Source organism: Vulpes lagopus, chromosome 7 (assembly GCF_018345385.1).
Source record: "Vulpes lagopus strain Blue_001 chromosome 7, ASM1834538v1, whole genome shotgun sequence".
Taxonomy (NCBI): Eukaryota; Metazoa; Chordata; class Mammalia; order Carnivora; family Canidae; genus Vulpes; species Vulpes lagopus.
In genome coordinates, this window is record NC_054830.1 from 130,629,787 (window position 1) to 130,646,251 (window position 16,465).

Sequence of the window (16,465 nt, forward strand, 5' to 3'; positions counted from 1 at the left end):
CCTATAGTATCTAAAAATATGACATCCTGGAACATTTCCCTAATGCTCTTTCAACTTGCTCCTCCATGCTGTAGTGCCCCATTGCATACTAAATTATTCACTTGCACATGTGCCCATAGTCATGAATTGACCTTACTCTGGTGAAGAGGGTATTGATCTGATGATTGGGGAAACTCATTCATGAAAAGCCAATGGACAACAGTTATCTTGATTGTTACCAACATTTATTATCTGAATAAATGAAGCAAATGTAAACTGCTTCATAATACATGGAGATTAATAAAAACTATGGGGTGTATATATGTCATGATTTTGGCAAAATAGCCCAGGGAATGAAGAAAGAAGCCATAGTTAAATCCTTTTTGCATAGTAGTGGAGTATCAATATGGAACAATGCTTTTTTTTCCAGTGGAGAGATATTCTTGCCACTTTAGGGAAGATCTGGCCTTGGTGGTAAGTGGAAAAGGATCCCATCCCCACTTACAGAACACAAGATCTTAGGCCTATTTATTATTGAGTTAGGCATTCATCTCTCTGTCATCTTCTGCGACTTAAGATCTCTAAAGTCTTATGCAAAAGAATTTTAGCATCATCAGCCACTGTATTGATGAATTTCAAATGTAGAAAGTAGATTTTAAAGAACTGGAAGATAGTGGATGGCAGGCCTCCATTTACTGAGCAATAGCATTCAACACACTTCATGGCTTTTTCTGCTATGCTGTCATCCTTCACAAGTAACCAGAAATCCAAGGACTTGGTGAAACTCTTGATCTCCTCCACAGACATGTCCAGCTTCTCTGCAATCCCTTTGACTGACTTCTCATCCAAACCAAAATGGCTCTGGTAAAGGTTCAAGCACTTTTCCTGCTGGGGAAAATCAAAGCCATTAAAGCAGGCCATGAAGGGGATGAAGCTCAAAGCTGATGATTTCAGGGCATCCAGCCAGATCTTTTCCTTGAAGAAAGCTCTCTTCATTTCAATGGAAGTGTCAGATAAATTGGGCAACAGGAGTGCAAAGGTGTGGCGCTTATGAACAGGGAGCTCCTTCAGCAGGGTTTCCTCCAGTCTTGGGAAATCAAAGTCGTCCAGGTCAAAGTTGGAGACCAAGAAGATGCATGGCTCAGGCATTCCAATGTTGCTAAGATTAGCCAGGCAGTTGTCTCGTATCTGCTGAAGCACTCTCTCCCTTTTGAAAGACATGGGTTTGCTTTTCTCTTCATTATATAAATCATTGTCCACCTTGGTTCTAACAAAGTAGAATTTCTTGCCTATCTCCTTGATATTTTGGGCCAGCAAAGCATCATTGAGACTAAACCGGGAGGAAGAAATAATGATGAAGAAGTCATACGTAGCAAATTCCACCATTTCTAGATATTCATGTGGATGGAAATTGGGGGTTCCAGTTCCAGGCAGGTCCCAGAAGGTCACCTTGGGATATTTTGGATGTTGATAGGGCGTTTTCTTCATGGTAGTCTCCACGACTCCAACACTTGCAGAACCCTCCTCTTCATAACTAAGTCCTCGCAGGGCATTGATGAAACTGGACTTCCCAGTGCCAGATTCCCCAATCACAGCCACATCCAGAGGAGCATTCTCTGCTGCCACAAGTGATTCCTCAATTATGTCAGCCACATCTTTTAGCTTGGCCTCCTTGAGGGCTGCTTGAATTCTATCAAGGTTTTCTGGAGAGATGATACCCCCTGCCTTATTGACTAGCATGGTATAGTGAGGGATAAAGTTGATGGCCAGTTGCTGAAAATTCTTTCCTACCATGAAGTCACATATGAATTGATCCATAGTGGTTAACAGTGGAATATCTGTAGAAAAAAGAAAGTGAATTAGGAAGACAAAAGGAGCAGCAGAACAGACACATAGTGTCAGCTGAGGAAACACACTGGTCTCAACAGCCCATTCCCATTCTCTCACACTTACTCATGTTTCTCTGATTTATTTTTCCTGATGAATTTTGTTTTCATGCTACAGAAGAAACTCCTTGTCTACTCTGATTATTCCTATGTCACAAGAATGAGGACTTATTTAATAGAGAATAACAGTACTCAAAGATATTCACATCTTGAACCTCAGAGCCTGTGAATATGTTACCTTGCATAGCAAAAGGGCACTTTGCTGGTATGATGAAGTTCAGGATCTTCAGATGCCAAGGTTTTCTTGGATTACCCAAATGGGCTCAGTATGGTAACAGGGGACCTTATAAGAAGGAGGCAAGGCCAACAGAAGAAAAGGAGATGGTTAATGGAAGCAGATGTTGGAGTGAAGATCCAGAAAGATGTAATAAGAACCACAAACTAAGGAATTGAGGCAGCTTTCAAACGCTAGAGAAGACAAAGGAATGGAATGTCTCCTGGAGCCTATGGAAAGAACCAGTCTTGCTTGATTTGATTTGATTATTTTATTTTTACTTTCATATTTTTATTTTAATTAGAGTTAGTTAACATATAGTATAATATTAATTTCAGGAGTAGAATTTAGTGACTCGTCATTACATGTAACACCTAGTGCTCATCACAACAAGTGCCCTGCTTAATACCCATCACCCACTGACTCTTTGATTATAGCTCTTTTAAGATTCATTTGAGCAACTCCTCTCTGGAACTATAAGCCAATAAATATAGGTTGTTGTCTGAAGCTGCTAAATTTGCACCGATTTATTACACAGCAATGAGAAACTATTGCAGACAGTCTTACTTTCCTAAAATTTCAATACAGAGCCCAGCCCATCTCCTTTCTGCAGGAAGAATCAGTCAGGGCAGCATATTAGAGAGGACAATAGGATTGCAGAGATAGCTTACATCCTATAGGCAAATAGGGGCAGGACTTGTTTTTTGGAAGAGTACAATGGGCAGAGAAAAGCCCATCAGGATATGTTTTCTGGAAGTGGACTAGCGAAGCACATAGTCCTTGTGGTAATAATTGCCCCCTAGCAATTTAATGTCCATTTATGTAGCCTCATGGAAAAATTTGGGTGGGATTTAGATCATGTGACAGGAAGTGGCAGAGGAAGTAGATAAGAGTTCTTATTTTCCCTATTCAAACCTGCACAGTCTTGAAATATAAGTATCTGATTAAATCATGGCAGTTCAAGGAAATCATTACTATGTCACTGATGGGGCCTCCTATCATTCATTATGAGTGAGGAAACTATGATTTAAAAAATATTTATACACATAAGTTTATCTCAGGGACTACCAGCACGATTTTACCAGTCAGGGCATGCTCAATGTTCATCCCCATCTTGCAAGTCATGCAAGGAAAAATTTCAAAAGAGAGAGAATCATGACTCCCAAAGAAATATGAAATATATGTGTGTTAAAGATTTTATTTATCAGCTTACTAATGAAGGAACCGGGCAGATGATATTACTGATTAAATGGAGAATCCCAAAAAAGAGAAAATAATCATTCAAGAATATTGAATGCATATTGAAATGGGGCAAAAGTGCTGTATTCTAAGGTGAGAGTAGGAAGTCAATTGAACTTCCATAGACAGTGGCAGCTCCATAGTGTAATGGTTAGCTCTCTGGACTCTGAACCTCCACAGACAGATTTATATATATATATGACGACTATGGACTGAATGTTTGTGTCCTCCACTAAATTTGTAGATGACATGTAAGCTCAAACTCTGGTATTAATAGGTGGATTTGTGGATGGTGCATTAGTCATGAGGGCAGAGTGACTGTGAATGGATTAGATTAAGACTGTAGAAACCTAGCTTGCTCATTCTGCCATGTGAGGTGAGCTCACTTGGAAGTGAGCTCTCACCAAACACTGAAACAAAGATGCCTTGATCTGGCTCTTCCTATCCTCCGGAAGTATGAGAAATACATTTCTATTCACAAGCCACTCAGTCTGTGGTATGTTGTTATAGCCTGAACAGGTGGAAAGAAATTCCCAACAAAATAATTATTTTGCATTGCTCCAATTATTAAAACTCATGATATTTAGAAATAGCTCTACGATATGAATGGCTAGATTGCACTTAAACATGACATAGTTTCCAACTGGAGATGCTCAGTAAACATTCTGCTTATTCCAAATTTTCTAACAAATTTCTTATTTAAAAAAAAAAGAAAGAAAAAGAGGCATCTTCAGACTATGGTTCTCTCTTTTCTGAAGAGGATTGCATGACCAGTTGGATGAAATCTTAGCCCTCAACCAGTCAGAACTACATGTCAACTCTCTAAGCACAAAGCCAGTATTTCATCATTGCAAGTATACATTTTCTCACTCACCAGCCCTGAAGAGAAAAGATATTTCTGATGTCAGAGATCATGTATGTTTCTACTAAAACAACAGAAAATGCTGAGCCTGATGTAGTGTCCCTGGAGCCAGTGGCACAGGAACAATCCAGGGGCCTATACTCCCCGGGAAATGGAGGCACTGGGTGCTCCTGAAGTTATTACCCTATGCATGGGACTAGAGAGCCTTTGTCCTGCCTGGGTAAAGTGTGAAAACAACAGGAAGGATGACAGCCTCTGACTTGAACCCCTCCCTCAGGAAGACTTGGATGACAGTTATGGGCTCACATCTACATGAAAGTGAAACCATCATCTCTCCACAGAACAAAAAATTTCAAGAAAAGAGATATAGAAGTGTTTGGGCATCAGGGGTCTCAAGGAATGAGGGGAGGGCAATACCAGGGGCCATGAGAGGCAGATCTCCGATGACTCCTATGAGGTCATTTAGCCGAGACTCTCCATGGGAGCCCTGGAGACTGGGAGGAAGGCTGAGAACAAGATTCCAAAGCTTCCAGTGAATGAGAAAAGCATCTCTATCAGAAAGAAGAAGGACTGTGACATTTCTTTTGCTGTTTCATCTTAGGAAGTCTGTTGCTGGCTGCCACATTGTTACCCTTGGGCATGGATGACTCTGGCAAGTCATGGGATCATGTCTTATGAACAACTTAAACTATGAGGAAGAGCTCTGGGGGAATTTGGTAAGCAACAGTGAGGGAGATGCAGAAAGGGAGGAGAGAACCTGCCCTCTAAGATTTATACAGAAGATCAAGTGGAAAATACCAGAGATTCTACAGAAGAACATAGTAAGATCTGCTGTATCAGATAAGATTTATTTCCATGCTGGCAATAAAGGATAGTTGGATATACAGTTGGATGCTGGCACAAGCATCGACCATCTGACCCACAGAAAGGGACACAGAGCCCTGTATAGGATTCAGACATGTGTGGAGAGGCGCAAGGGATGTCAGGGAGTATAGAAAGTGCCATCTACTAAATGGAGCTGACTAACTGGTTCTCCATATGGACAGAGGTTACTGAATCTCTGCTTACATCACTTACAATAATTAACTACAGATAGATTTAAGACCTAATTCTCAAATGGAATCTATAGAAGAAAATACAGCTGTTCTTAGAAAAAGATTCCTTGGAGCCGCTAAGTGGCTTACTGGTTGAGCACCTGCCTTTGGCTCAGGTTGTGATCCTGGAGTCCAGGATTGAGTCCCGCATCAGGCTCCCTGTGGGGAGCCTGCTTCTCTCTCTGCCTATGTCTCTGCCTCTCTCTGTGTGTCTCTCATGAATGAATGAATGAATGAATGAATGAATAAATAAATAAATAAATAAATAAAATTTTCTTTAAAAATGAAAGAAAAAGATTCCTTAAATGAGATGATACCCATATAATGATACCAAGATGACAGCGATATAACACAGATTGACCAATGTGATACCTTTGACTACATTAAAGTGAAGAGCTGAAATTCAAGGCAAAGATGCAAGTTCACACATGAATTTGACAACTAACTGTGGTTGCAGAGGAGCACATACACGCACAGACATGCACACACAATTACAGCTCTCAGTAGTGAGGTAGGAAATAACCACTGAGACTCAGATACCCTGGTAGCAATGGAGCCTTTGTAGTGGGTGACAGAAAGCTCCCACTCGGGAGGCCCCCCAGAGCTGGGCTGCTCCCCAGCAATCTGTGAGAGAATCACTCTGGGTATCGGTATTGTGCCCTGTTTGGTTGGCTCTGGTCTGCAGTGTCTGAGGACCGGGTGGCCTGGAGCCTGATATCCCAGTATGCCCACCTCAGGGTCCAGAGTTAGACTTGCTGCTTCTAATTTAATGTTAGGAAATCAGGAAATATGATAACAAGGACATCATTACATTCTTTCTCTTTAAAGGAAAGGAAAAGCAATTCCTTTTTCGGAATGAATGGCTTAGGAAATCCCTTCTCTCCCAGTCCCACTCAGATGAGTACAAGTCCAGTCATTGTAACATACAACCTCCAGGCTCTTGTACAATGGAAAACTCCACTGCCCTGGTTCATCCTCTCCTCCAACTGAGTGAGACACCTGCAGCAGAGACAGGAAAAGAGTCTATTTCTCTCCTCTTTCTTCATCCCACTGCCCCATTACATGGAGGAGCATGGTGTAGGGCAACTACAAGAATAGGAAAGGATGTAGGACGTTTACAATCCAGCTGATGGGTTGGTGTGGTGAATGTCCTTCAGGAAGGGGATCTATGGAAGGTCCATGCTGATGTCTCCATTGGTATCTCAGGGCAGGCATAGTCCAGATTTTCTAGGCTTCTACCTCCTCTGTGGTATCAGGAACAGAAGGGCAGCCATGTGCAGCCTCATTGTTGGGCATGTCCCTTGAAACAGGCTTGCTAAAATAATCCTTGCCTTCCCTCTCCTCAACTTGTCAGCTGTCTTTTCCTGACCCAGGATAGCAATCCAGGATGGCAAAGATATATTAACAATCTCTTAGCCACAGAGGATTTCATAACTTGTTATGGGCATTTGCAATCTTGGCGGAATCTTTGTAAAACAGATCTTCTTTTTTGCCCTATCACAGTCACATAGTCCCCTCTCTGGGGCCCCTCTCCTGAACACAGACACCCTGGGGAGCTTTCACTGCTGTTTCCACATGAGAATGAGGACATCACAATCACTGAGAGTTTAAGCAGCTGTTAGAGTCACCAAGTCAGTAGGGAGCTGTGCTGAGTTCAGACCCTCACCTGGTTGGGGCAGGTGCATCAACTCCAGGGAGGGCCACAGCTGGGGTCAGGAAGAGAACTCTACCACAGATGTAACCTCTGCAGTCTGATCTCTGTGGGCAGAAGTGAGTTAGCTCTTGAACTGGGACTTGAGCAAACCAAGGAGCAACTTTGTAGGCAATGTCTGCACCCATCTGAGGGGCCAGCCTCAAGGGGGCTGAATGTGGACTCCTCACTGGTCAGGGCACTGGCCTCCAAGTAAGATGATCAGGTGTGAGGCGGCTGGTCTTAGAGCATTCCCACCCTCCCCTGGGCCTCTGGGCTGAAGGTGCTCAAATAGCCCTGCATAAGTCACAGGCAAATACTGCAGCACCCCACTCACTAGAATGAAGAAACTGAAACTGGTTCAGGCCTATTTTGAGAACTGGAGTCTTTTCCAGGAATAGAAACTGAAAGTAGCCCTCTCTGTGGTCCTTCCTGCTGGGGCTGGGATCCTGCCACTGGCTTTATTCAGAAATTGCACAGTTCTGAGCAGGAAGGGACTAAAGCAGAAAACACTGTAAGATTGCCTTCTCCTTCCCAGTTCCTCTTCTCCCTCCTGTCTAGGCTCTTCCTAGGCCAACCCCATGCAGCACAACCCCCTTCCTTCCTTCTGGAACAATCTGGGCCTAGAATCAGTTTGGGGGCATCTCAGAGGGAGTGAACTCTGCCTGAGGGCTGGACTCTTCCCCTCATACAACATAGTCACTAGTAGACTAATGTCTATTGGTATACACTTGTTGTCTCATGCTAGCATGATCAACTACAGCAAAAGGTCTGTTTTACCATCAAGTCTACCATCAACAGGTTAAAGAGGTCTTCCCAGATCCCAATTCAAAGAATCCTGTTGGTCATAGTCTAGATCCTGGTGACTGGGTATTCTGGAATTATCATTTTGAACTCCATTGAAAGGTATCTTACTAAGTGCTCACAACCACTGACATTCCTAGAAAACTAGAAGGTGTTGAGTCTTGGATACACATTTCACAGATAAAGAAGGCCTTACCTGATATCTGTCTGCCACAGATGTTAGAGACCTCTAAACCAAACTGCTGAGGAAGGTAAGTAGCTGACATCTAGGTATACTGCTTTCATCCAAGATAACAGATCAAGTCTTCATATTTTAAATGTGAAACTCTTTCTTCTTCTTTTCCTTTTCTTTATTCTGGCATAGTCTTAGAAATATAATGCCCTCAGCTGTATGTCTAAGCCAGTTGCTCAGAAAGGGGGATAAACTCCAGAAGTTAAAACAGTCTTCTATTTTAGGCTAAGAGAAAATATAATTGTGTCCCTAACTTTTGTCAAATAAAATAAGACATCTCATTGGTCAGGTATCTTAGATTTATATCACTGAGTTTAAAAAAAGACCAACCAGGGCACATTCATGATTCAGGATTTGCTTTTATTGTCAAGGCTGTTTCCCTGGTTATAAGTAAATTCGCATAACAGTTTGTCAGGAACTTTTCCTTAACTCCTAAATATATTGCAGAATCCATTGCTAAGAGCATAGCTACGCAACAAAGATCCTTAGACTCTCTGGCCAAAGATTTTCTTGACAATCAACAGCCTCTGATTATCTTTTAGCTGAGCAAGAGCTGTCTATACTGTGATCAAAACCACCTGGTGCATCTGGATTAACACTTCTGAGGAAGTTGAAGATTTATTTATTTATTTTAGAGAGACAGTTGTGTGCATGAACATGAGTGAGCATGGGGAAAGGCAAAGGGAGAGAGAGAAAATATCTCAAGCAGACTCCCCACTGAGCATGAAGCCCAATACGGGGCTCAATCTCACAACCCTGAGATCATGATCTGAACTGAAATCAAGAGTCTGATGCTTAACAGACTGAGCCACCCAGGTGCTCCTACATCTGGGGAAGTTGAAAGACAACCAGATAAGATCACTGAGCAGAGGACACCTGGGTGGCTCAGTGGTTGAGCCTCTGCCTTTGGCTCAGGTTGCGATCCCAGGGTCCTGGAATCAAGTCCCAGAAAAGGCTTCCCACAAATATCAGAAAGGGAGACAGAACATGAGAGACTCCTAACTCTGGGAAATGAACAAGGGGTGGTAGAAAGGGAGGTGGGCAGGGGGTGGGGGTGACTCGGTGATGGGCACTGAGGGGGGCACCTGATGGGATGAGCACTGGGTGTTATTCTATATGTTGGCAAATTGAACACCAATAAAAAAAAAAAGGCTTCCCACAGAGAACCTGCTGCTACCTCTGCCCCTTTGTGTCTCATTAATAAAATATTTTTAAAATATCATTGAGCAAACCACTTGGCTTAAAAAGATTCTGTTAATAGGGTCTTACTTTAAGTAATTCTGATTGTTTGGAATTTGGCAACCATGCTTTTAAAGTGCACTCTAATCGTTACAAAGAATCCTGTTTGTAAAATTATAATAATCTATCAGATACACTGTATGCTCTCAAAGGTTTTTTTTTTATTTTTTAAAGGTTTAATTTATTTATTCATGATAGACATACAGAGGGAGAGACAGAGAGACAGAGAGGCAGCGAAACAGGCAGAGGGAGAAGCAGGCTCCATGCAGGGAGCCCGACGCGGGACTCGATCCGGGGTCTCCAGAATCACACCCTGGGCTGAAGGCGGCGCTAAACCACTGAGCCACCCAGGGATCCCCTCTCAAAGGTTTTAAATGCATGTTCACAGATGCTAGCAATCAAGGAAATAATCTCCCTGGGCCTGGAACATCAGAAAAAGAATATAGAGCATGGATGATTAAAAAATTGTGAAACTGAAATCTTTAACTGTGAATATTTCAGAGATTAAGCAAAAACATCGTGACATGTGAATACCATGCAAAGGATCATCAAAAGCTGTGAGAATACTGGACAGTAGCTAAAAGTAGCACCAGTGCCTTACATTTTGATCACATCTCTAGGTTAAGCAGAGAGTCTGATTAAAGTAGGGGACTTGTGAAAAAGAAGGGCTACTGAGCCACAGGGTCACAGGGAGCCACTTAAGGTAAGTTCTCAACTCAGTAAACCCAGACCTAATAACTAACCTAACTACAGTTTCATTTCCCTACACATGTATAATTTAACCAGCCAAAGTAGGAATTTCCTGATCAGTGATGGGAACAATAGACCCTTTGCCTTTCTCTTAGCAGAACAATCTTGACAAAAACAATTATTAACTAATAATTTATTTCCTTTTACCTTCCCATCTTCCTTTAAAAACAATTCCTTTCCTACAACTTCTCCCAATTTCCTAGATAAGATGCTTCCTAATTCATGAATCATTTAACAAGGTAAATGGCTCTTTAAAATGTAATCACTAAAATAAATAAATAAATAAATAAATAAAAATGTAATCACTTGAATCTTCTTTTCTAACAGATCATATATGCATTGTTTCCACAGGGAAAAGTATTTAAGCATGAGATGTGGGTGTCTGACCCAGAAGGGCTTGGGGAAAAGCCCCTATACACCAACACCCCTGACATTCATACTATTCTTCTCAGTTCACAGGAATAAAGTTTGCTTTCCAATCCCTCTCTGAAAATGTCTCAAATAGTTAACTGCTCTAACCAACATACAGCCACCCACCAGACATCCTGCCCCTCAGCCTCTAAGGTCCACAGCACCCAAAATGCAGCATCCAGTCTCTCCCACCCTTAGACCTACAGATCTATGATTCTATTTTTAGATCTGCACACAATCCAAAGTAGCCTCTTGCTTACCAGCTCCTGAAAGAAAAGAGACTTCTGGTGTCAGGGTTGAGCTCTGAATGTGTCCCCTGGCAGGGCAGGAAATGCAGAGCCTGGATGAAGTGCTCCCTGCAGCCCAGGGCAGAAACACTCTTCTGCACAGACAGGCCTCACACTGGAACAGGTCCTGTGTGCTGGTGTGGTCACTCTGCAGAGATTAAAGAGCTGACCGTCACTTGAAATGTCTAAACTGTGTGTGAGATGCTGGCAGGACTTAAGTACTCTCTGGCCTCTACTCCATCCTCACAGGAATTTGGCCAATTGTAAAGGAGCAGCCAGCACATTGTAGAGCCCTGCATTTCCAGGAACAGAAAGTGAATCAAAGTTCAGTAGGCTTCTCTGGTGAGAAACACAGCCATGGCCAGGAAGCGAAACTGAAAGGCACCATGGCCAGTGATTTTGTGTGTTTTGGCAACATGAGTGAGAGGAGGGCACAGGATCCCGGGCAGGAGGCTTCTCGGTGACCCCCAAGAGGACACTCTAACCAGGCCCCAGGCTCCAGGCCAGGCAGAAACTGAACCTAGAATCCGAGAACACAGGCCCGAGTCCTGGAAAATGACTCTCATGCCTCCCCCCCCACCGCCCCCTCCCCGTTAACCACAGACAGTCCAAACTCTCTGGGGAGTGAAGTCTAATAAAGAGTGTATCTAGTCCTTGTCCCTGGTTCCTGGCACAGCTTCAGAAACCCTGGGACTTTCCTGAATGAAAGGAGCTGACTTTGTTATGCTAATGAAGTGATTCCAGGTGGGATCCTAGGTAGCTTCAGGTCAGTGGCTGGTCACCAGAAAGACCAACCCTGTGAATGGAGGGTGGGGACTTTGGGTCAGCTGGACCTCTGGGAAGGAGAAGAGGGATGCAGATTGAGTTCAGTCAAATGGCCAATGATTTTTGAACAATCATGTTCACATAATGAAGCCTCAATCAAAACCCTGGACACCAATGCTCAAGTGGGCTTCTTGGTTGATGTTTGCATTGATGTTCCGGGAGGGTGCACACTCTGGCTCCATGGAGAGAGGCATGGAAGCTGTGTACTCCCACCCAGACCTCACCCTATGTGTACTCTTTTCAATAAAACCATACTCATAAGTATAACACTTTCCTGACTCATGTGAATCATTCTAATCAATTAGCAAGCCTGAGGGGGTTATAAGGGCCCCCTAATTTATAGACAGTTGGAGGTCCGGGTGACCTGGGAACTGCTTCAAGTGCAGCTGGTGACTGGAGTGAGGGTAGTCTTCTCAAGGACTGAGTCCTAAAACCTGGGGAGTCTTTGTTAACTCTGGGTGGTCAGGGCAGGAAGTAAAAGGCAATATACCCAGGGAGGGTGGAAACTGAGTAGAGAGTAACCCTGTGTCATTGGCAACCATATTCTGGCTTTAATTTTTATTTTTTTCATTCATTTGTTGAAAAGAAAACTGCTATGTAATTTATATTTCAAGAGTTATAGGACACATACAATAATAATATCCCTCCACAAAACAATGGCCATTCATCTAGTGTCTGCACTAGAGGGACCGTGTCATCCTCACAGGTCCATTTTATGAAGGTATGGGCAAATATGCAAAATGTATTTTCTCCTTTTTAAAGAATGGCAGCATTCCCTACACAATATTCTGAACCCGGGGTTCTTCATTTGTTTGCCTATATGGATAGTATCATGTCACAGCAAATAGTGATAGTTTTGCTTCTTCCTTACCAATTTGTATGCCTTTTATTCCTTTTACTTATTTGGTTGCTGTGGTTAGGACTTGTGGTACTAGCTTGAATTAATGTAGTGAGAGTGGACATCTTTGAGTGTTCCCAATCTTGGGGGAAATGCTTGGGTTTTCACCATTGAGTATGATTGTTTGCTGTGAGTTTTTATATGAGCTTTATCATGTTGAGATTTGTTCTCTCTAAACCTACTTTACAGAGGGTTTTTAATATGATGGATGTTGTACTTTGTCAATATTTTCTTGCCTCTATTGAAAGGATCATATGATTCTTATACTTTCTTTTACTAATGTGGTGTATCACATTAACTGATTTTGAATGACTTGTATATATTGAGCCACACTTGTATCTGGGAATAAATCCCCCTTGATTGTGGTGGATGATTTTTGTAATGTATTGTTGGATTCCAGTTGCTAACACTTGGTTAGGATTTTTGCATCTATGTTCATCGGAGATTGGTCTGGAATTCTCTTTCTAAAAAGCCAGCATTACTCTGAGACCAAAAACAAATAAGGACACTAAAAACAAACTAACAAACAAAAAAAGAGAATTCTATCCAGAGAAAAACCTGAAGACTTCACCAAAAAACTACTAGAACTGATAGATGAATTCACTAATGACATAGGATATAAACTCAAGATACAGAAATCCATTGTATTCCTATAAACTAATAATAGAGTTTCAGAAAGAGAAATCACAAAAACAGTCCCATTTACAATTGCGCCAAAAATATAAAATAAACTTAAAAAAAAGAGTGAAAGTCCTACACCCTGAAAACCATAAAACATTGATGAAAGACTGAAGATGACACAAACACATGGAAAAATATTGCATGCTCATGCATTGGAAGAACAAATACTGTTAAAATGTTCATACAAAGCATAGCACTATGCAGATAAAAGGCAATCCCTTTCAAAATACCAACAGCATTTTTTACTCAACCAGAACAATAATCCTAAAACTTGTATGGAGCCACAAAAGATCCCAAATAGCCATACCAGTCTTGAGAAAGAGAAACAAAGCTGGAGGTGTCACAATTCCACATTTCAAGCGATATTTCTACTGTCAGTAATTAAAACAGCATGGTACTGACACAAAAATAGGCAGCAGATCAATGGAATGGAATTAAAAGCCCAGATAAATACACATGTACATGATCAATTAGTGTACAACAAAGGAGGCAAGAATATGCAAAGAAAAAAAGCAGTTTTTTCAACAAGTGGTTTTAGGAAGACTGGATAGCTTTGTGCAAAAGGACAAAACTGGACCAGTTTTAGACCATACTCAAAAATAAACTTAAAATGGATTAGAGGCCTAAATGTGAGACCTGAAACCATAAAATTCCTAAAGAATATATGCAGCAATCAAGTCTCTTGGCTGTCTCCCTCAGCAACATATTTATGTCTCTCCAGGCAGGGCAAACAAAGGCAAAAATAAATTATTGTGACTACAAGGACAAGAGAAAAGAAAAAGCTTTGCTTTAGCACAAGGAAGAAAACTATGCACAACACAGAAGGCAACCCAGTGAATGGGGGAAGATTCTTGCAAATAATATATCTGATAGGGGTTAATATAAAAAATGTATAAAGAACTTATACAACTCAACACCAAAAAAAAAAAAGCCATTTAAAAATGGGTAGACAACTTGAATAGATATTAGCCCCTCCACCCAAAAAAACAAACAAAAACATGCAGATGACCAATACATATGAAAAGATGATCAACATCACTAATCATCAGGGAAATGCAAATCAAAACCACAGTGAGCTATCTCACACCACTCAGAATGGCTAGCATTAAAAAGACAAAAATATACCAAGTGGTGGTGAGGATGTGGAATGAAGGGAACTATCATGCACTGTTGTGAGAATGGAAATTGGTACAACCACTGTGGACAATAGTATGGAGTTTGCTCAAAAGACTACAAATAAATGAAACGCCGGGACACCTGCTCCCCAATGTTTCTAGCAGCAATGTCCACAATAGCCAAACTGTGGAAGGAGCCTCGGTGTCCATCGAAAGATGAATGGATAAAGAAGATGTGGTCTAGGTATACAATGGAATATTCCTCAGCCATTAGAAACGACAAATACCCACCATTTGCTTCAACGTGGATGGAACTGGAGGGTATTATGCTGAGTGCAGTAAGTCAATCGGAGAAGGACAAACATTATATGTTCTCATTCATTTGGGGAATATAAATAATAGTGAAAGGGAATAGAAGGGAAGGGAGAAGAAATGGGTAGGAAATATCAGAAAGGGAGACAGAACATAAAGACTCCTAACTCTGGGATAAGAACTAGGAGTGGTGGAACGGGAGGAGGGCGGGGGGTGGGGGTGACTGGGTGACGGGCACTGAGGGGGGCACTTGACGGGATGAGCACTGGGTGTTATTCTATACATTGACAAATTGAACACCAATAAAAATAAATTTAAAAAACTGAAAAAAAATTTTTTTTAATTTTTAAAAAACTGAAAAAAGACCACAAATAGAAATACCATATAATCTAGGCATTCCACTACTGTACACAAAGAAAACAAAAACACTGATTCAAAAAGATACCTGCCCCTTTGTATTTACTGCAGCATTATTCAAAGTAGCCAACATGGGGAAGCAATCCACATGTGCATTGATAGATGAATAGATATACATATACACACACAGTCAACTACTACTCAGCGATACAAAATGAGAGCTTGCCATTTGTGACAATATGGATACCTTACAAGTTATTATACAAAGTGAAATAAGTCAGGAAGAGAAAAGCAAATACATAATTGTACTTATATGTGAAATAGTAACAAACAAAACGGACTGTTAAATACAGAGAAACAACTGGTAGGTAGTTGCCAGTGGGGAGGCGGGAAAGGTAAAATAAATAAAGGAGATTAAGAAGCACAAACTTCAAGTTATAAAGTGTGTAAGTCACAGAGATGAATAGTACAAGGTAGGGAATGTAGTCAATACCATTGTAACAACGTATGGTGACAGATGGTGACTGCAATTACTGGGGAGAGCTTTGAGTAATGTATAGAGTTGTTGAATCAATGTGTTGTGCACCTAAAACTAAGATAATGTTTAATGTTAGTTCTTCTTCAATCAAAACCTGGTGCGTGTGAGGGGATAAACTCCATGCTGGAAGAGGGAGTTGCTATTTCCTGGGATCACTAGAGTTTACTGGATTGGGCAGGTTCCATTTCATTTTCTTCATTTTTAAAGTGACAGCTTCATTGAGCTGTACCTCACTCACATGGGTCTTATTTCTTGACCTATTTGTCAGTACAATAGATGTTTAAGAAGACACTTTAAAAAATATTTTTAACAGGAGGAGCTTTGAGTGTGCTCATGTAGAATAATTACCAAATGACAAATGAAGAACCCCGGGTTCAGAATATTGTGTAGGGAATGCTGCCATTCTTTAAAAAGGAGAAAATACATTTTGCATATTTGCCCATACCTTCATAAAATGGACCTGTGAGGATGACACGGTCCCTCTAGTGCAGACACTAGATGAATGGCCATTGTTTTGTGGAGGGATATTATTATTGTATGTGTCCTATAACTCTTGAAATATAAATTACATAGCAGTTTTCTTTTCAACAAATGAATGAAAAAAATAAAAATTAAAGCCAGAATATGGTTGCCAATGACACAGGGTTACTCTCTACTCAGTTTCCACCCTCCCTGGGTATATTGCCTTTTACTTCCTGCCCTGACCACCCAGAGTTAACAAAGACTCCCCAGGTTTTAGGACTCAGTCCTTGAGAAGACTACCCTCACTCCAGTCACCAGCTGCACTTGAAGCAGTTCCCAGGTCACCCGGACCTCCAACTGTCTATAAATTAGGGGGCCCTTATAACCCCCTCAGGCTTGCTAATTGATTAGAATGATTCACATGAGTCAGGAAAGTGTTATACTTATGAGTATGGTTTTATTGAAAAGAGTACACATAGGGTGAGGTCTGGGTGGGAGTACACAGCTTCCATGCCTCTCTCCATGGAGCC

General features: G+C 41.5%; 1 protein-coding gene across 1 annotated transcript; it reads right to left on the bottom strand.

Annotated features, from left to right (window-relative positions):
• Window positions 1–207: 207 nt before the first annotated feature.
• On the bottom strand, window positions 208–11,030 carry LOC121494208 (T-cell-specific guanine nucleotide triphosphate-binding protein 2-like). The gene is made up of 2 exons (XM_041760407.1): window positions 10,721–11,030; window positions 208–1,817 (listed from the first exon to the last, which is right to left on the bottom strand). The coding sequence occupies exon 2, from the start codon at window positions 1,795–1,797 to the stop codon at window positions 538–540; it is 1,260 nt and encodes a 419-aa protein (XP_041616341.1). The 5' UTR covers window positions 1,798–1,817; window positions 10,721–11,030; the 3' UTR covers window positions 208–537.
• Between the last annotated feature and the right edge of the window lie 5,435 nt (window positions 11,031–16,465).